General features: G+C 39.9%; 3 protein-coding genes across 3 annotated transcripts; 2 read left to right on the plus strand and 1 right to left on the minus strand.

Moving 5' to 3' along the window:
* Positions 1-1,006: 1,006 nt before the first annotated feature.
* Positions 1,007-5,609, plus strand: LOC145895435 (uncharacterized). The gene is made up of 5 exons (XM_082984241.1): positions 1,007-1,258; positions 1,351-1,495; positions 1,697-1,803; positions 2,365-2,486; positions 5,420-5,609. The coding sequence occupies exons 1-5, from the start codon at positions 1,007-1,009 to the stop codon at positions 5,607-5,609; spliced, it is 816 nt and encodes a 271-aa protein (XP_082840367.1).
* A 2,858-nt stretch (positions 5,610-8,467) lies between these two features.
* Positions 8,468-11,963, plus strand: LOC145895079 (uncharacterized). The gene is made up of 5 exons (XM_082983830.1): positions 8,468-8,679; positions 9,091-9,136; positions 9,891-9,986; positions 10,720-10,838; positions 11,510-11,963. Exons 1-5 carry the CDS (start codon positions 8,617-8,619, stop codon positions 11,630-11,632), a joined length of 447 nt encoding a protein of 148 aa, XP_082839956.1. The 5' UTR covers positions 8,468-8,616; the 3' UTR covers positions 11,633-11,963.
* A 3,391-nt stretch (positions 11,964-15,354) lies between these two features.
* LOC145895084 (putative oxidoreductase YqkF) lies at positions 15,355-18,437 on the minus strand. The gene is made up of 8 exons (XM_082983835.1): positions 18,345-18,437; positions 18,088-18,235; positions 17,451-17,612; positions 17,174-17,254; positions 16,727-16,885; positions 16,303-16,481; positions 15,747-15,963; positions 15,355-15,607 (listed from the first exon to the last, which is right to left on the minus strand). Exons 2-8 carry the CDS (start codon positions 18,202-18,204, stop codon positions 15,512-15,514), a joined length of 1,011 nt encoding a protein of 336 aa, XP_082839961.1. The 5' UTR covers positions 18,205-18,235; positions 18,345-18,437; the 3' UTR covers positions 15,355-15,511.
* Positions 18,438-20,417: the final 1,980 nt, after the last annotated feature.

Genomic DNA, 20,417 nt, shown 5'->3' on the forward strand with positions numbered 1-20,417 from the left:
TCTTTTGTAGCATTTTTTTCTTTGTTTATGTGCCACAACATTATCCACATTGCTTAATTTACTTTTTCTTACTTCCTGATGAAGGCTGCTGCATAACAGCAAAAATGTCGAGAAACGTGGATAAAATAAAGGTTGTCAGCAACACATGCGTATGTTAAGATATTTTGATTGACTTACATATAAGGGTAAAAAACCGCCCTCATTTTTAAGCATTTTTGAGCTGTATTGGCTGTGCAAGGATTTGGTAATTGCCATTTTAAGCATGTGTAAGAAAGCCATATGGTTGCATCACTAGCAATCACCGTGCTAACGTAGTGATTTTGAATTCTGTCCTTACACACTCTTATTATTTCGTTTTAAGCGTTCGGTTTGCAAGTGCTGTACCTGGCGTCCTATTCTCTGGTGAAAAGCTACTTTGGGGCTTGATATGTTTGGAAAAGTAAGACATGATAATGTATTGACAGCTGAGGTAGCAACGCACAAATTTGTGCATTATAAAGATTAAGTTAGTGAGTGATTTAAAAGGTTATAAATGGCTTTCAACAATTTTGCTAAAATACTTCTGTATTGGGCACATTCTGTAATGGACACTATGTCAATAACGTTACGTTACGTTACGTTACAACTATCTGCCGATAAAACGTAAGTTAATGGAAGGTGCTGTTCGAGTGCTATTAAGGTTGTGTGAAACCAGTGTGCTTTGTTCTTAGTCCATGTTTGTGATGTTTCCAGTTCCAAATTATCCGGCCCGACAGGATCCGGATAGTCATCAATCAAATCCGGCCGGATAATTTGGATAACATAATCTTTTATAACGAATAAGCGTTAAGAGGAGCACGGACAAATGTATAATTTCACCAAATACGTTGTATTTTCAGAAAATAAAAATGGAAGGTTTGTACATATCACTAAAATTACCAAGAACGTTGTTACTGCAAGTTTGCACACTATAATCAATTCTCAATGAGAACAATATTTACATGTTTAGAGACCAGAAACGAATGTAATGAAAGTGGTAATTTGTGGTTTTCCACGGACTGGAACCAAATCAACGGCAGAGGCGCTCCGCATACTGGGGTATGATGTCTGGGACTACATGGAATGCTTTGAACATCACCGGGAGCAATGGAAGAAAATCATTGACCTTGGATCAACTCCGGAGGACTTCCGCAAGATGTACGAAGATGTGGACGTCGTGGCTGACTGGCCTCCTTGCTTCTTCTGGGAACATATTTTGGAAGCTTTTCCAGATGCAAAGGTTGTATTTTACTTTAACGTTTTTTTGATTGTTAGATTATTTCAAACGCAATACAACTCATATACAGCTACTAACTACAGATATATTTTCAGCTCGTTTTTACGACACGAGACGAGGACAAGTGGCTCGCAAGCACCAACACTCTCATTCAAACGAAAAACAACAGTCGTGTTCTGAAACTTCTGTACACCATCACCTTGACTGGTCGCAGATATCATTTGTTTTGTAAAAAGTATGGTAAGTGATGCTACGGTTTTCTGTGTTTGTTGAAAAGGTTTGTTAATGCTGCATGGTTGTTCAATAATAACCGGATATTTACGCAATCATTTGTGACCGTAAATGTGTTTTGATTGGGCGCTGTTAATTTGTGCGCCCAATCACCCAACAATTAAATCCAACTTTCAAGAGGAATGTCCCGAAATTTTATTTTTTGTTAAGATTTGATGTTCTACGATGCTTTGCGCACTTACCCGTGGGACAACATGAAGTTTAAAGAAAACGTTTTGAGGCTCCGATATCGTCAACATAACGCACATGTTCTAATGGTAAGTACTGTAAAACAAGTCGGAAAGACTGAAAGTTTCAAACCTTTTTTTTGTTCATTTTTTGTGCAATAAACTAAAAATATTATTAAGAAAAATGAAGTTATTATATGCGCAAAAGAGCCATAATAATCAATGAGAGCTGCAGACAGGGTGTATACACGCACTGTTTCGACCTGTAAGGTCTCATCAGTGCAGCTGTTGAAGTGGTACCTAGTTTAGCACCCAACATATCGACGATTGACCGAAAGGTACCACAAAGTGGAAATCTGTGTGCCTGCTAGTCTACTAGCTAGCACAGTGCCACATCAACAGCTGCACTGATGAGACCTTACAGGTCGAAACAGTGCGTGTATACACCCTGTCTGCAGCTCTCATTGACGTTATTAGCTGTCGAAATATTACTACAACTGCAGTGTGTTCAAAATGACAGTTGCAAAAAATTACCGACCTCTTACTATATCTGTTTTTGAGATGTGTTGTGTGTTTGTTGATTTACAAAAGTGACTGCAACTTTCCCTTAAAACAAAATCGCCGCACCAACTCTTCAAAAACTTTTTTTAGAACGCGCCCAAGGACAAACTGTTGGTATTTCAACCAAGCCAGGGTTGGGAACCACTTTGCAAATTTCTAGACAAGGAAATTCCATCAGTAAAATTCCCCCACGTCAACAAGGGTTTCTCATGGTATGACGAAATGCTGCAAAATCACCCGATGGGAAGACGAATGAAACGCGAAGCTTTCTTACTGACGGGATGTTTAACCTGCATGTTTTCAATTATCACGTTTTACTTTTTTACATAAGTTTTTCTGTTGCACTCAATGCAAGGTCAGTGGTTGAAGAAAACTAACGATCGCAATTCGTCACACCATGGTAAAGGTAAAAGCAATACAAGAAACGCTCTTAGGAAGCAAATTTTTGTCTAAATGTAAAAATGTTTCATTGGAAGAAGTACAGGAACTGACGTTTGATATTTTCCGTTACTGTTTACCGCTTATTGCTAGGCTTCATGGCAACTCCATTCATAGTCACTATAGTATATTGTTACTGTGAAATAACGTCAGACCAGTGCTAAAAGTAAGCAAGTACGTCCTGGTAAGAAATCAACAGCTGGCAGGCTATGATCTAAATAGTTATGAGAAACTTAATATCAGTAAATTCATTCAATTATTAAAAAATTTTTACCTAGTAACAAAAACACTTTATGGTTTATTTTTCCCCTGTAAATTCAATAGTTCCGGTGAGAATTTGATTTTCATTCAACTTTTCGATAAGCTACTATCAAGCAACCCATCCGGAAGAATGTAGAAATCATTGCGAGCCCCTCGCTCGCCATCTTGCCACCAGCTAGACTCAGATTGGACTTCCTAACAGGGCGAAGGACAGGGCTGTTTCAATGTTACATTCTTAGCATTGCTGTGACAATTTGCAAAATCAAACCACGATATTTCAGACCGGAAAACCTTTTTCGCCAGCCAAGCGTGCACCAGCCATGTAAGAATGTTCTCAAGTAAAAAAGGCAGTAGAGTTCACAAAAGCGAGTACTTATTGGCAGATAACAAACTAATGCTTGTTAGAATATCTTGCTGTAGATATTAGGTAAGGAATAAAAGACTGACATACTGGAAGTGCAAGGAATTGGTAATTACCATTCAGAATATGCAAGATACGGTAACTTCAATGAGGATGATTCCATTTATTGGGCGTTAAGGGCTAAATTAAAAGGATTGATTTTGTTGTTGTTATCTGTGTCAGCCTATACATTAAGGACATGTGCATTTAGTGAAGTAATCAGAATGCACAGCATACATTCTACAAAGAGCAGTGTGAAACTAAGTGACGTCACAGTAACTATCAGGCAATTAAATGCAAGCATGGGCGTATCCAGGGGGGGTCCGAGGGGTCCGGACCCCCCCCTTTTATGAAATATTTTGGTCTGTTTTTATAGCCAAACAAACGCTACTGTATTTTTTTGTCAAAATCCGCGTGAAAACCTGAAGTTTTCTTTAAAGTTTACCTGAAAACCGCATCGTGCTTGCATTCGCCATTGTTTCCAAACAGGGAGCATTGTTACCTAACACTTGGCATTGTTACCAAACATGTTGCATTGTTACGAAACAAGTGTTATTTTTCGTCAGTCTAAGTGGTCACGTTGTTGTAATGTTTTACTTGCGTGAAAGTCAATTGGTTTAGTTGTTAAACACGTAACCAATGTTACGCATGTTAAAAACAACTGTTAGCGCTCGCAGAGGTGCATACAGGAATATAAGGCTACTGCTTGGAAAAAAGTTTTTATTTGTTTGTTTTCTCGATAACGTAAGCCCACGTTTGATCCCTTTTGGTTACAAATGTATTCAAGCCTTTCTTTGGAAGTAGCAGTAATAAAACTACGGCACAAGCACTACCGCAAAAACTCGCATCGAGTGTTCCATAGCGTTACACAACTGCGCAAGCCAGGAAGCCACCGTTGATGTGACGATTTGCGCGAACACAGGCGTTCGTATTTTGCGATTCTCGACCACAATTAACCTTAGTTTACACCTGAAAATCGTGGAATTCCCAAAAAAATTTGACCCCCGTTTAAAAAATCCTGGATACGCCTATGAATGCAAGCACCCCGGTTTATGGTCCAGCAAACATGGTGTTAGGGTTGAAAGTAAAATACAATAGCACAAACGGTTGAACTTGCAGGGAAAAATTAAACCATTTTGTTTTCGTACACTCAGTGAGATTTCCCCAAAAAGTGAATGAATTTACTAAATATAAGTTTCTCATAAGTATTTGGGTCACACCAGACGTTGAATTCACACCGGAACGGAGACCAGACCGTACCGGCTTTATTTTAACACTGTAGTTATAGCGTAAAAACGTACGAAAAGCAAAGCTTGATGAAACATACTAGCAGCTCTGAATTAGCAAATTTTCGCTGGATCAAATCGTAACATGTGCGTTTTGGAAGCGATTTTTCTCTCCGTAATTTGATAAAGACGAGTTTGTTACGGTGTTGTTGTTGCTGTCGGGCATATTGTAGTTTTAAAAGATCTGACGATTTGCCACAATCTAACGTTGGTTTTTCTTTACCTTTCGCCTGCAATTCAAAAATCTTGTTCACGGTAAATAAAAATCAATGTTTAGTTGTGCCAGAAGTTTGGATCGTTTGAAATTACTCTTCTTCTGGTTTCAATTCTGATCTAAGCTGATGGTAACGGACCAAGATTGCTGTCAGAAATTCAAAGTTTGCTTGCAGCAAAGCTTCCTCGCCAAAACAGCAATTTTATGTAGAATAAGAGGGAATTTGTTACTGTAAGATATGGGATCAATATTATACCATGACTGCGTCCCTTTGACAGTTCCTTAACAAAAACTAATACAAATTGGAAAATATAACAATGAAAAAAACAATAAACAACACCGAATCGGTGAACCAAGCCACCCTGGTAGGCTGTCGATCTTTCAAATAGCTGTCTAGCAGATTGATTTAAAAAGGTTTTACTCAGCTATAACAATGCAAGTCGTAATTTGTGGTTTTCCGCGGACTGGAACCAAATCAACGGCAGAGGCGCTCCGTATATTGGGGTATGATGTTTGGGACTACATGGAATGCTTTGAACACCACAGGGAACAATGGAAGAAAATCATTGACCTTGGATCAACTCCGGAGGACTTCCGCAAGATGTACGAAGATGTGGACGTCGTGGCTGACTGGCCCCCTTGCTTCTTCTGGGAAAACATTTTGGAAGCTTTTCCAGATGCAAAGGTTGATTTGTATTACACATTGAAGTGCAATTTGCGTGCGAATCTTTTCTAAACGCAATACAGCTTTGATGAAAAAGAACAAAAACAAAGTAATCATTTACGAATACTCCTCGTTAATTTACAGCTCGTTTTTACGACACGCGATGAGGACAAGTGGCTCGCAAGCACCAACACTATGATATGCAGCATTAACAACAACCGTGTTCGGAAGTCACTGTGCCTTGTTTCACCAACTGGTCGAAGATTTTATATGTTTTACAATAAGTATGGTAAGAGAAAACCAAGGCGCGCGGAGGTGTCTGCTGGTTAAATAGTTCTTAAATCTATAGTTGAACAGGAATGTTGTAAATGTAGGTAGTTTCGATAACTCCATTTGTACGATATTTTTTGAGTGCGGAAGTAATTCAACAAAAATGACTTTAATTCAAGACTGAGAACAACGCAGGGAAGTTGTTTGAGGGTTTCTGTTTTATGTTAAGATTCGATGTTCCTCGATGCAACGCGCACTTTTCCGTGGGACAACATGAAGTTTAAAGAAAACGTTCTGCGCCTTCGATATCGTCAACATAACGCACATGTTCTTATGGTAAGTACAATAAAGTTTCTGAGATTTTGAACACTCTGAAAAAACTTGCTTTGTCCCATTGAGTTATTCATTTTATTTACAACAAAAACTAATGGCAGTGAAAAAAGGGTGTGTGCTCATTAAATGGAGTTTAAAAAATGGTTTCCAACGAGTTAGAAATAACAAATTACAACGGATTTTTCCCTTATAATGGAATATTGATGGTCCAGTACCATGTGTGTATTCCGATTCAGTTTTCTGAAACAGTCTTTTTAGAACGCGCCCAAGGACAAACTGTTGGTATTTCAAACAAGCCAGGGTTGGGAACCACTTTGCAAATTTCTAGACAAGGAAATTCCATCAGTGAAATTCCCGCATGTCAATAAGGGTTTCTCCTGGTATGACGAAATACTGCAAAATCACCCGATGGGAAGACGAATGAAACGCGAAGCTTTCTTGTTTGGAGTAGTTTTGACAATCGCGTTGTCCGTGATTCTTCTTCTCTTACAATTTGGTGCTTACAGTTGATTTGTAGCATGGCAATGTGATACAAAAAATTCGGGCTGAATGAATAAACCACATCTGAGAAGCCTTCGCTGCGAAGCCTGTGAACCTTATGATCAGAATATTAGAGCTGTGATCGCCAAATATAAAGGGCCGCAGTGGGGCGATCCCGCCTTGCTGTGCGTAAGCATGGCATTACTTCTGCGTTGTCTGATTACGGTGGTGGAGATCCTCTACGCATGTGAAGGTTGCCTGACAAGTTGTGCGCTTGCGCACCAGTGTACCTTGGCCACAATATACCCCGTGAAGCCACTGAGCTCCTGTAGCTCAGTTGCTAGAGCGTTGGGCCTGGTTAGCCCAGGGTCGTGAGTTCAAACCTCACCGGGAGCTTGATTTTTCAGATCTCGCTCCGACTTGTCGGGAAAAGTGGCTGATCCAGCTTGGCTGCAATGCCTTGGCTGCGAAGTCTGTGAACCTTATCTGACAAGTCTTCGTTTTGAATTTATCCTTTTCCAAACATGTTCAAATTTTCTGAGTGCCCTAATGTTGACAAGTAATACTGTAAGATACATCGTTGCAATATTTTAATCTAATGAAACAAACGAAAAACTGTCGGGAGAGTCGTACTTTCTAAAATAGTAAATGTTGTGTTTTGTGTTACTAGGAATATTTACCACCCATAAATGTTGGCTGTGAGACTCCAGTTTAGAAAACCTGCGTTCTTAATTGCCCACAGTTTTCACACGAGATTGTTGATATTGGTATTGGAACATTCTGATCAACGTCCATAGTTCTGATGTTCGTAATATGCAAAATATGACGTCATGAATGTTGACGTAACTATACTTTGAGAAAATTTGCTGTCCATTCGTGAAAATGAAAAATCACTTGCCGGTAGTGATAGAGAAAACGACCCAGAACGCCGTTTCGGTAAAGGAATTTTTGCCAGTAGGCGGTTTCACTAAGAAAAATAGTTGGGGGATTTTTGTAAATTTATAAAATTTATTTGCATGCCTAGAAATCTCACCCAGCGACCGAAAACTTTATTTTGCTTAACTTTTTTCCTGCAAGAAAAATCTGTTTTCCGTTAATAGCTCCGACACGGCGCCTGCAGCATTGTCCACACACAACTGCCAGGAAAGGCGAAGTGAAATTCCAAAGCAATGCAATTAATTGCCTTTATTAAATCGTAATGACGCCAAGCTGGGTACGGTCACCACTTCCCACTTTGTTCCAGCGATTAGGGCTTGCGCACTAACTCATGCGTGACGGGTGCACGTGACCGGAAAGCGCGTCACGCGACGATGATCCATCCATATGCGTCACAAGATCGGGTGTTTTTGTTCTTGCTAAAAACGGGTTTCTTGGTTTCATTTTGGTTCCAAGCGGTCGGCGAGGGTCTCACTTTGTCAGAAGATGTTAAATCAGTACAGGATTAATGAGTGTTATGAGTTTCAGTCGTGGCTTTCTTATCGTGACATTTATAATGTGTGTAGGGAAAACGCAATTAAATGCAACTCAGTCTCCGGCATCTTATAAGTTGAATATCTCGTCCAAAACGCGTGTTTGTGTAAATTACACGCGTTTTGGACGAGAAATGTGTAAATTGCAACGTCTCGATTGCTAACATTCGCCAGTGAGTGGTTGCCTTGGCAGATGTTTCAGAAATAATCAAATCGCTCGTTATACTAAAAACACAAGGGCCAACTTATATTATGTGACCAGTATACAGTTAAACAGCAAGGGAGGCAAATTAAGTAGATAATATTGTATTTCTTATTGTGTTGTCGTTAACGTTTTCTGGGCTAGTGGTAAGATTCAAACGTTGAATGCTCTTTCCCATGAAACAGCGTCTGGCTGGTTTCCTTGAATGCCGTCACAGCTATTTCAACTGCCTACGCAAAGCGTTCGTTAAATATTATCTGCATTGTTGTACAGTTGACTGCTGGTGCTGGAGGAATTAGCTGAGGCAGTAGTAGGTTGGAGAAAAATGGCTAATCTCCCATTGGTTTATGGACTGGCGGTTTTTATGTACTTTGTTGCCAACGTCAAGGTAAGACGCTGCTGATATCGATAAATCCACTGTGAACATAGCCAGTGTAACCTCGAGGTATGGCTGATTGCAATAAGCGAGTCACTTTAACTCTAATCAGGTTTCGCACTTGATCCAACATAATTTCATCTTGAACAACATGTTATGTACGTTGCACAGGAACCGATGTTACCAACAGGGTTTATCGATTCTGAAGCCATAGGGGCATCAGTAAATGTAAAATGTCTATTATGGTCCCACAATGTCAACATGGTATTGAAAGCCAGTAGATTTTACATCTTACGAAAAGTCAAAAAAATGTAAAATTGAGACGATATCGTAAACGGTGTTTGTCAATTTCAGGCCATTAACCGCGTTTTGAGAAAAGGATGAATTCGATTTTTTGTGGCTAATGAATTGATTTTTTTTCAGGCATACCAAGTCTGCAGAAGTCTAACCGAAACCTTGACATGCGAAGGTTAGTTTTGCTTCGTATTTGATCACATTGTAACACAAAAGGTTTTAGCCTTGTTTGTCTGGTTCCGACATTACATACAATTAAATGTATAAACACTCTTTGTCAAAGCCTACAGTTAGGTTTTGGCCAAAACAGTGCGTGAGGAACATTCGGGACAAGTATTTTCGTAGTTGCTAGCATGCGTTGTGGCATCTGGCCATTTACTTCCCTTGGAGTCAATGGCAGCAAAACTATTGTTTCGCAATCGTATAGAAAGTTCCCCACCCTTGGCCAAACTCGTTTGAGACCAAAAATAGCTTTTCAGTGCGAATTCTTGTTTTTACCACTTGGTCCTTGGTTGTAAATATGAGAAATTATTCTTTTTGTTGCTTTCTTTCATAAATTTATTACCTTTCCTAAATTAACAAATGACGTATGTGTGAATGGACCAAGTAACTGCCATGTTTTGAGAAATTTCATTCTTAATATACTATTCGTATTCATGAGAAATCTTCTTGGTTGAACGTTACAATCTTCCCAATTTAGACAAACGTTAATAGACTTCAAAACTTGAAACATTGGGATCTAACCAAACCTGCAGATGCAGGCCTAGCGATCACTGAATACTTTTATAATCACACATAAAAAATCAGTAGCTTTTTACTACAGGATCAGCCTGGCTTTTTCTCAGGAATATATATTTCGCCCCATGGGCATCTTTAGTTGCTTATAGTAAACACAATAAAATGATTTTAAGAAGTGTGCTTTGTTTCAGACAGTGGTGCTTCAGTGGGTTATTGCTGCGGGCAACACACAGTGTTGGAAGATATACCTAAGTGTTGTTTCCGAACCCAGTGGTGGGGACGGTGGTGTAAGTATAACGTAGTTTTAAATTTCATATATTCTAAGGTTTAATGATTTCTATAAGTAAATTGAATGACGTGAATACCAACGCCCTTAAAAGAGAGAAAATGTACAGATGCGAGCACCTTATATGGGCATCACATGAGGTTGTAAAAGGAACCAAACCTCGATGATTATGGGCCCAAATTTTGGCCTTCCTATTAGGCTCGTATGGCCCTAATGCGACATAACGACCCTCTAACAAGGCCTGGGTTTGCTGTCGTTCATAAATTCGACAGAACCTGGTGTTTTAACTGTGTGGCATCATTATAGTAATATTACATGCGCCGCGGCGGCTGCATCCACTCTTATGATATCTAGGCTACTTATTATTTCATCCAAAAGAACTTAGTTTTTAAACTGTGTGGCATCGTTATATAGTCCTTTGTCATATTACACTCTTTGCTGTAGTCGTCGATTGGTGGCGCTCACGATCCCGTATAATTTCCCAAAAACGTTTTTGGACACAACAATGAGGCCTGTGGTAACACAGCGCTTACCACAATTTTCCCTTTCGTATCCCCTTTGTAAAGTGTGTTAAAATGAAAAATGACTTGCCAGGCGACTTCTAGGGAAAAGCTTGGCTGCGATGCCAGTGAACTTTATACTCGGATATGCATGAAACTAGACGAGTAAATACCAGCACTATAACATCAACATATGAGGAATGAACTTGAACGCTGCTGTTGTTGTCGTTGCAGATATTTGGTTTGCAGTTTCCATTGGCTTGAGTTTGCTTATCGCTTTTATAAGAGTTTGTGCCCGCGCTTCGAGGACAACAAGCAACCAAACTCCTCCGTATTCACGCATGGAAACACCGGTAAAGATGCTTTGTTTTGTGGCTTTAATGCACGGGTGCACAACTATAGCGGTCACGCCAAATATTAACATAACAGAAATCGTGTGACCTCTTTTGGGGCTTGATGTCTTCCAAAATGAGTATTTTACACAAATCTCTTGGTAAAGGGTTGGAAAATAATAAATCGTAACAATTATTGAGATGCCGACAGTAGTGGATACTGTTTTGCTCCTAAAAGGTCTCAAAAGTATGCAGCCGGAAACTCTGAACTAACTTTTAAACTCGTGTTTACAATGTGGGATTTAAACTCAAATCAAGTATACGTTGCTTGGAATTTTTTTTTTAACCGTTGTTGATAAACCGCGTGCCATTTTCAGTCCAACGACGTTGCTAAGATGGTACTCGTGCCCTGTATTGTGCATCCCTATCTAATTATCCTTACTATTTCGCATACTGCTGAAAAACACTTGGGTTCCATAAAGTTGATTTGCAAAGCATTGTCATGACAACGTTTTTGATTGTGTAGCGTTTATCTACCAACATAAATCTGTTAAACTTACTAATGGTTGCTTTTACTTGAAAAACGTTTGAGAGGTTTGATTTTTATATTTTTTGGATTATTTGTCGCAAATTGATCTAATCTGTTAGTGTTTTAAAGAATCTTCCGATATTATCTTAACATCCTTTGACAGGCCAGGTCGGATATGCGTCTTGTTCCGGATAACGACTTGCCACCTTCCTACCAGCAAGTAGTGGCGGGCAGCAACAAAATCAACCAAAACACAAACTCTGTTCCAGCAAATCAGAGTAATTAAAAGCTACACATTTCACGTGAAAGTCCCACAGCAGAGACACAACGGCGTCAGAATTTCATCATTTTCTCATTCTCACAAACTTGTGTTCAACTGTGAAGTATCGTGGAGTTGCAATATTTGCTGCAAACTTTCAAGCAGTTGCAATATTTGTTCATCAATTATGATTCCATGTTGCACAATATCGATTTCTCAACTTAACCTAAAGATTGTCAAGAATATCGGGAAAATCTTCCCACACCTTTTCTTAATACTCCTCTTGCTGGTTACGTTAATGCACGCTTCTGTATTTGTCGGCGAACGTTGGATTTTGCTGTTTGTATAAAACGATTTGCATAGAAAACATACAAAGTCTGGTTGTGTGTGAAGTCACTATGCGGCCACCGTTAACGTATACTCACCTGAGCAGCTGAAAGAGGTTCGTAAATTTATAAGTAACCTTTTCAATGCATGTTTGTCCAGTTACAAATGTTCGGCGCTGGTTAAAAGGCAGCGCCGCCCAAGCGCATACGAGCTAGAGTTGAATCAGCCATCCCTTTACGCCCTGTGACGTACGACGTCGTATAATTGGTAAACAAATAGCGTGCGTGCGGCTCGCGGTTTCATCGACTCCCAAACACTTCGCCATACGCTCAGTTAAGTTTTGATTCCCATGTTTCTGCGCAGTAACGACAATTGACCACAGTCCCAGAAGTTAAACATCGAAAACTTTTTTACTGTTATGGATAGCGTGAACATAATGTTACCTGTTGTTTATCCATAGCGAGAGTCGATGCCAGGTTAAGAGTCGTACATTGCGGTGATATAGCGAAATTCAAACCAGTTTGCATTGCTAGTATATCGTTTCTGTTAAAATAACAAAAAGGAAGTTCAGCCCCGTCAGTGAGCAGCAAGAATCCAGTATTTATTGAAATTGTTATCGGCAAAAATAAACACTGGTTTACTGTACGAACGAGTTGTTTGCGAATATTTTTGCAAAGTTATTGCCCATTCGAGGGTTGTTTTCCGAGAGAAATATTAAAGTAGTTTTAATTTAGTCGACAGCTTTCGCAAGAACGACTACACATGACAAGAAGTCAATTTCTGCGTCAAGCGGTTAGTCGGCATGACCCAAAAATCGATTTCGTCTCTGCACGCAGAGCAGGGGGCGTGTATCTTATATGCAATCCTGTCTTCCAAGATTTGCTTGAAATCGGATTCCGCAGAGAGTGGGCCTAGAAGTTGAAGAGAGAATCTGTTTACTTTCTGTTTTCTGACAATAAAACTCGTCTTTATTGCGGGAAGTTGGATTCAAAGCCTCTTCTTATTCGGTTAGTGGATAATTCGGTTTCGGGGCAAATCTTCACCGATAAATTTAAAACTCACAAGATTAATTGTTTTACGTTTTAGCACAACATGGCACAAATTCGTGGGATTCTTGTACACTTTAGACTTGTGGTAATCTTGTGGTTGTGGTAATCTTGTGGTTGTGATAATCTTGTGGTTGCGATAATCTTGACTCCAGACCAAAAACAGAGATTTGAAAAGGGTAGTTTGTTTTCAAGTCATGGTTTAATTCAGTGAAAATACTCACCGAAACGGGTAATACGTAAGTTTCAGAAACTTATCAACCCAAGGAGTAAATACATTGCAAAGTTCTTCAAAATTAATATATGGCGGTACAGCGTGAGCAGCGATATCTTTGACCTTATCTTGGTTATCAATAATGACGTCAACAACGACAAACTGATAACCATATTTTCCCACAGTACAGGAGACACCTTTAATTAACCCCTTGTGGCCTTGAAAACTAGTGTGTGAGAGTGCTTTAGCATTTACAAGGCTTTCGTCTCGTTCAATACCTTGGTATAAAAATGATGCGCTTGTTTCTACAACTGTTGATGATGGCCCTTTTCCGATCGGTTGAAGTAAGTTCGTTGTATAGTCTGTTATGCGCAACGTTGTGGCGAATACTTTACAAGTAAAATGTTGTGGTATTCGCTTTTGGTAACACTAAACAGAAGTATGAGGCCAGATGTTATGGCAAATACTTTATGTAAACTTAGCGCATGGAGGTTACAGAACTTGGAAATAATTTATTTCATAAAGTGATTTTATGCTTGCTTTTCATTTTCTGTTGTTGCATTTCTCCTTGTTCGCTTTTGTTATGAAACGTCATCTATTTGCAGGCAAACCAGTGCAGTGCTGATTATGCTTGTTCAGGTTTGTTCTGTTATTGCTACCATTTCGTTTATATGTATAATCAAATTAATATCTATATTGCCTATAGGCCCATATATTATCAGTATCGCTGGTTAATATAAATGATATTTAGATTCTAATTATCTTTTATAGTTACGTTGTAAAACAGTGCGCCACTGAGGAAATCGTTTGTATTTTGCAGTGGTTGTGGGCCTGTGTACCGTTTTGTTTGTGGGAATCGTGATACTGGGATGTTGCAGCAGTTGCAAAAGCATCAGAAAAAGGGCATCGCTTCTGCGCCAAGGAACCTTGGAGGTAAACAATTGCACTAATGACCATAAATGTGTGCAGAATAGCCATAATGTTACGTCACTAGCGTCGAGTTTGACAAACTATAACCTGACCACATCTGCTGCAACAAAGCGTGCAAAATATAGTCCTACCCCTCTTTGTGTGATGCATTTTTTCCAGTGCAGGATTACCCATTAGACAAACGAGACTCATGTCTTAGGGTCAGTTAAAATCCTCACAGATTCACCACGAACCTCAGTTTGAAACCACTTATCTTAAACAAAGCATGGAAAATAAATTTCCATTCGCAAATTTGGAAATTGCAGTCAATAGCTTTGTTTTGATTGGTATACAAGTTTCTACAGAGAAACAGAGAAAAGCGGCTACACCAATTCTTAGCTAATGGACCTTTTTGGCATATTTCGCCCAGCTAAAAGACTTTTTTTTTGTGTAGAGCGATCCCGCCGTAGCAAAACCACCGACGTACGGACAAGCAACCGGACGAGAACTTTCGGAAGAATATCGACAAACTTTACTCGATTACGGTTTCATAAAACCGAGCTGCAAATTAGTTGAGACAACGATAAATGTAAAACCACCCTCGTATAAAGAGGCCGAGGGTGGAGGTCCAGTCTCCAATGCATAAAATTTGCATGGAAACAATACAGTGCGCCAAGCCACATATTCCCAACGCAATTATCGAATTGTATTCTGTGATGTTTTAAAGTCAGTGCTTCTCAAACTTTTTGTGTTTTACAAAGTTGGACAGTTTCACGGCGCTCGCGCAGCACTAATTATAAATCTATTCGGTCGATTTTACCAAATGTTCACAATTTTCAATGATTAAAGGTTAACTACATTTGTAAAGAACCTCCATTTCATCCAAAAACTCACCATGTTTTTGTATCAACTTTTCGCGACGCCCAACACCCGAAACGACGCAATTTTGAGAACCGATGTTTTTTAAGTCGTTATCTAACGCAGCTCGTGACCCCACTTGAAAATCAAAACCTGCCACTTTGTTTGTCCGGGCAAGAATACAACCACCAAAAGCTGATGTAAGGATTTTGTGTTCTTGTCCGCATTGTAAGATGCCTTGCATGTATGTTTCTTAACGTAATAAAACATTCGATTTGTGGCGGTGGTGAATTTGAGTCTAACTTTCCACTTCCCGGTGTAGAATGTACGAAACTTTTTGCTGACCGGACGGATGCGTGGTTATCTGCACGTCAAACATCCTTATTGGTCATTTACTTCTTTGCAAAACTTGCAAACAGTATGAAATGCAATTACGAAAAATTCTTTTTTCGGTGACGAAGAACGATGATTGAAACATAAAAGCTACAAGGGATTTAGCAATACAAGGCAGCACGGGACGCCTCTGACCCAATATTGACATTCAATCGTCTGTTATCGGACGCGTGACGTCTTTGCCCACATATCGGGGTTTTCCCCCAATTTTTCCTTTAGCGTTTCGGTGGCGCTAGAGAGCTGGTCAAGGATTTCCTGCAAAAAAATCGATTTTTCGGTAAAATTCTATTTATTAGAATTTTTTTCCTGCAAATATTATCAACGTACTTCCTACTAGAGAGTTGTTCCCTAAAATTTTTTTGATACAGAACGGAGTTGCCCTGCTCATGCTTACCCTGCTTAACTTAACCAAACGGCAATTCTCGACCATCTGTTCCGGTCCACTTGCTCCGACAATTACCGAACACACCCGAGGTCGTTCGAGTAGCCAAGATATAGCGGCATTGCCCATATTTGGTATGTTGGCCTTCTCGCAAATCGAACGAATTTCGGAGATTGTCTGAAAAGTTTCCGCTTCAGCGCCGTCCTGTTCATGACGTGACAAAGGAGTGCTGAAAGTATTTTAAAACTCATAACTTTGTATTGTTAGGTCACAACAGGAAATTCAAAAAATACACCTCATACAAAAACAAAGAAATAGTTCTATGAGCAAGAGCGCAAAGTTAAGTAAGACGTTTGCTGCAAATGAAGGGCTATTCTGCAACAAAAACATTTCGGTGCTATTAAGCTGACTCTTTATGGTGTGAAGAACAACTAAACACGAATGGTCAAGGTCAAATTAACACGAGATCAAGGTCAACGGGCAACAAAGCCACTCCAGGTTGCGAACTTTAAGCCGGTGTCTCCCAAACAACTTTATATTTCCAACAAAGATAGAATGAACTTTGCACCTGTCGCCCTTGAAATGTCTCGTCCTCCTCCTGCCCTCGGGAACGCTCATTACGTCACGGTACTTTCCCGTAAGCAAGCCCTGCTGCAGCGGGGAGTAGGCGATGACGTCAACATTGTAGCGGTCACATGACTTGATGATGTCATACTCGATTGAGCGCCAGAGGAGGTTGTAGGGCAACTGAATGGAAAGATAATTTTCAAACCTATTGCCATGGAAGGTTTTGTAACCCACGCACTTGCTTGGCCCGGGATTCGAACCTTTGACCGTCAGGTTTTGTTTCACACCTGAATACGATCACCGCGAATTACTAGAGATGTTAAAGTAGGCGATTTTTCACGAAGTTACGTCTCTCAGAAATTGAAACAAAATCACTGGCGATTGGTTTCGAATCCCAATGCCACGAAAACAACTAATCAGAATACCTGATTGGTAGCAGGTATTCCCCCCGCTTCGTTAAAATCTTTCATGGAAAGCGGACCAAAGTTGGAGACGCCGTAGTAACGGATCCTTCCTAGAGACTGCTGGCGTTTAAGTTCCTTTACCACTTCGGCGTAATCTTTAATGAATATTGATTGGTGAACCTTAAAAATAAACAATTTTAGGGGTTGAGTATTTGTCTAGATCTGGATTTTTATTTGTTTGACAAGTTTCAACTGCAAATGTAAAGTGTGGGCAACGGTCTTTGTTAGCTTTTCCATCGTTTCACCAAAACGCGGCTTCAAATATCGAAATACGACCAACTTTTACCAAATATCAAGAGTTATCTTTTCACTTTGTTCTAACATAATTCTCATGGTATATCATGGTAAAACCATAACCCACTTAAAATATATGTTAAATATTAACTGGTTTAAATGCGCACGTCTTACCTGATACAAATCAACGTAGTCAGTTTTCAAAGCTTGCAAGCTTTCGTTGAGAGACTGTTCAATGTCGGTAGCACCATACTCCTAAAAGTTGTACAAGCAACGTTTGATAGTCGTTCTTAGCATTTCAGTGTGAGTGGTAGGTTTTGGTTGACATTGTTCAACTCACAGACAATAGTTATACTGGTGGCTTGGACAAGTAACAATTTCAAACGACGCAGAATCAGATCTACTGTAAACAATACTGATCCGCAAAACACACCTAAAAACTTTAGCTAACCTCTTTCCGACCTCCAAATTTCGTTGCGATTATGGCGTCGCGTCGGCGACCTTCCAATGCCCTCCCAAGGACGGCTTCTGATCCATGGTTGCTGTAAGCCTCAGCCGTGTCGAAAAAGTTTACGCCGAGCTCAAGTGATTTTTCCACAATCGCACAAGATACCTGCAGTATAATTATAATATTTCAATGTGCTTGTGACAAGCATACAGTGGTTTACACATTTTCCTTAATCCGTTTATATGAAACCTATGCTTACGAACGTATACTGGTTACAAAAAATCAACAAAAGAGGTGCTCCATTTGCGTGTATTCATACCACATAGCAAGCAAGACACCTAGGTAAAATGCAAGTGGTGTAAAGAACATTGCGATTTTATGATTCAATGTATTGTGCTACAAAACGCAATGGACGGCTGTACGTAAGAGTAAGTAGAACAGCCGATTATTGCTGTAACCCGTCCAATGTAAATAGAGATCACACATGCGTTTTCCACACTGTTCTTGTACAGTGCGTTTAGCGCTGTATTTGTATTGTGAGCGTTTACAGCCTTGGATCGTTTGTCTTGCCGGGCGACAATTTCCTGTATTTTCCCCACAAAGCTATGGCGAAAACGCCTCGGTGCAACACTACGCCAACCTTAGCATCTTGCGGGTGCCACGTCATGTCTGCTTTGCCATCATTGAACTGCCAGCAGCCCAAACACACCCTAGAGACCTCCAAGTCGCTGTTTGCTAACTTAACGCGTTCCATCATTCAAATGGTTTCAGCAGCAGAACACTACAATCTAAAAATTCCATATTACAGAAACGACATAAAACATTTATCTATATTTGACTTGAAACACGCAACAAAACTACAGAAACAACTATGGACTTCACAATAGTAGCATATACCAATAACTTGTAGCAAAAAGCCAACAGCAGCAGTTCTGTACACAGGAAGTAATTTGCCGCCGGCAGCCTTTTTCGTCTATTCGAAGGAGCGTGGTGCACAAATTCACAAAATCATTTATTACGAAACTAATTTGTGAACTGAGACAATACAAGGACTTATGACAAATCTCACAAACGCTTCGCAGAGTTTTAATCAAGATCGAAGCTTCTAGCATTCATTTAACGTTTACCAAACACGCATTTCAGATTTTCAGACAATCAGCAGCTTGAGTGTTTGGGAAGCACTGAAGCATGACGGCGCCGTCAAGGTTTGCTGATAACATAAAAATCAATATGTTGCCCGTTTTTACTACGGATCATTCTTTCGAAATAATTTATTTATCGTAATTTTACCAGTCATTTCGCCGCCTTAAAATTTTTTACAAGCTTATTTACTACCTTATTCGCGCATGCTGGGGAACAGACCATAAAGGTTCTACGAGCAAAATAGCAAGAGAGTAAATTATGGGCGGCGTGAAGGGTCATAATTCGCCTGAATCAACACGTTGCTTATTTAACCAACATGTTGCTTCAGTCGCGCGTGGTCTTCTAAGTCTGCTGAATAATGTTCAATTTCCCGCCAGGGTTAAAGGTTACCAACGTGACAAAGCGCGCCAGAAGGGTCAGAATAAACACGTTTGTTAAATAAGCAACATGTTCGTTATTTAAGCAACGTGTTGTTTAGGCAGACTTTTGACCCTTTTCGCCGACCACGGTCGCCTTCTAGCGACGTCTCTTTTAACACGTTGCTTATTTAAGTGAATTTGACCCCTTGTGGCGCCAAATAACAAGTTGCTTAATAAGCAACATGTTGGTTAAATAAGTAACATGTTGGTTAAATAAGCGACGTGTTGATTCAGACGAATTATGACCCTTCTGGCCGCCCATAGTAAATGTCCTGTTTAGTCCACTTTATTGGTGTGGTGGTCAAGAAAAAATGCTACCAACTATAGGCGATTTTATTTACATTTTCACTATTACTTTGCATGTAAATTTGGATGCGGTGTAATGTTGACCGAGGAAGGACGATCTGGATATCTTCGCTGCTGAATTCAACGAGATTATGTTTCCATTTGAATGCACGGAAATATCATATGGCCACATTCGATTTCCTCTCTCGCGACTGTGGTTATCGGAGCCACGATCATTTGACATGCACAACCCACGCGACAATTTTCAGGGCACAAATTTTGGCTTCTTTCAATGTGAAAATAACACATACGCAAAGGAAACCCATCTGGCACGATAATCCTTCCACTCAAAACCACAAAGAGCAGAAAAAAACGTTGTTGAATGGTTCTCGTGTTGATGGCATTCGCGTGCCTCATGGATTACCTTGAGGAAGCCTTGTTGAATAACAGGCGAAACGTCGGTGAATAAAGTTACGTTTTATCTTTGCCAGAAGAACAGATTATTAAGTAATCTTTAAAGACATGGCAACATCAGTAACAAATTGTGTAATCTGACATTTGCTAATTTGGCCTCAATAGCCTTAGAACAATTGGCCAAGCTCAAGGTTATAAGTTTACTGCATAAAATCTATTTACGGTTTGAAATGTTCGGTCAATTTTAAAGCTCTTCTGGTGAGATTTGAAATGATCGTTTGACAAAAATGCATAACACTTTAATGTCTATAAAAGAACTATAGCTGGGGAAGTTAGGTTACCAATGCTTGAGAAAACACAGCCAGGGGCTCTGATTTATATTTAGCATTTAGGCTGGATAGAACATAGGTTAAGTCTGCTCGTATGTAATTACCCTATTCGTTAGTGGCGACTATCACATGGTTAACGCGTAGCTAGGGTACGACAGGAATTCTGTCTCTTTGATGCCTCAACGCGACTGCAGTTTCCACGGATATGCCAGACTGGCTGCCATTCAAGCTCAACTAGTTCCCATTAATTTCGATGGAACTTGGGGGCACAATTAGTGACGTATTATGTCATGAATGTGACGAGAATGGAAGCGAGTTCCCTTCGTTTCGTCGGCCTCTTCACTGCTGATAAATATTAGGGGAAGTTGGGACGTAAGCAG

This window comes from Ascidia mentula, chromosome 3, assembly GCF_947561715.1.
Source record: "Ascidia mentula chromosome 3, kaAscMent1.1, whole genome shotgun sequence".
Classification (NCBI taxonomy): Eukaryota; Metazoa; Chordata; class Ascidiacea; order Phlebobranchia; family Ascidiidae; genus Ascidia; species Ascidia mentula.

Excerpts from the sequence above, each read along its gene's own strand:
- LOC145895435 (XM_082984241.1), top strand. The coding sequence starts at position 1,007 with ATGAAAGTGGTAATTTGTGGTTTTCCACGGACTGGAACCAAATCAACG. Across the intron at positions 1,804-2,364 it reads ATAACGCACATGTTCTAATG|AACGCGCCCAAGGACAAACT; the intron begins GTAAGTACTGTA and ends AACTTTTTTTAG. Across the intron at positions 2,487-5,419 it reads GTCAACAAGGGTTTCTCATG|GGAACAATGGAAGAAAATCA; the intron begins GTATGACGAAAT and ends TGAACACCACAG.
- LOC145895079 (XM_082983830.1), top strand. The coding sequence starts at position 8,617 with ATGGCTAATCTCCCATTGGTTTATGGACTGGCGGTTTTTATGTACTTT. Across the intron at positions 9,987-10,719 it reads CCAGTGGTGGGGACGGTGGT|ATATTTGGTTTGCAGTTTCC; the intron begins GTAAGTATAACG and ends TTGTCGTTGCAG. Across the intron at positions 10,839-11,509 it reads ATTCACGCATGGAAACACCG|GCCAGGTCGGATATGCGTCT; the intron begins GTAAAGATGCTT and ends ATCCTTTGACAG.
- LOC145895084 (XM_082983835.1), bottom strand. The coding sequence starts at position 18,204 with ATGATGGAACGCGTTAAGTTAGCAAACAGCGACTTGGAGGTCTCTAGG. Across the intron at positions 17,613-18,087 it reads GGCACCCGCAAGATGCTAAG|GTATCTTGTGCGATTGTGGA; the intron begins GTTGGCGTAGTG and ends ATTATACTGCAG. Across the intron at positions 15,608-15,746 it reads GTTTGGTTAAGTTAAGCAGG|GAAATCCTTGACCAGCTCTC; the intron begins GTAAGCATGAGC and ends ATTTTTTTGCAG.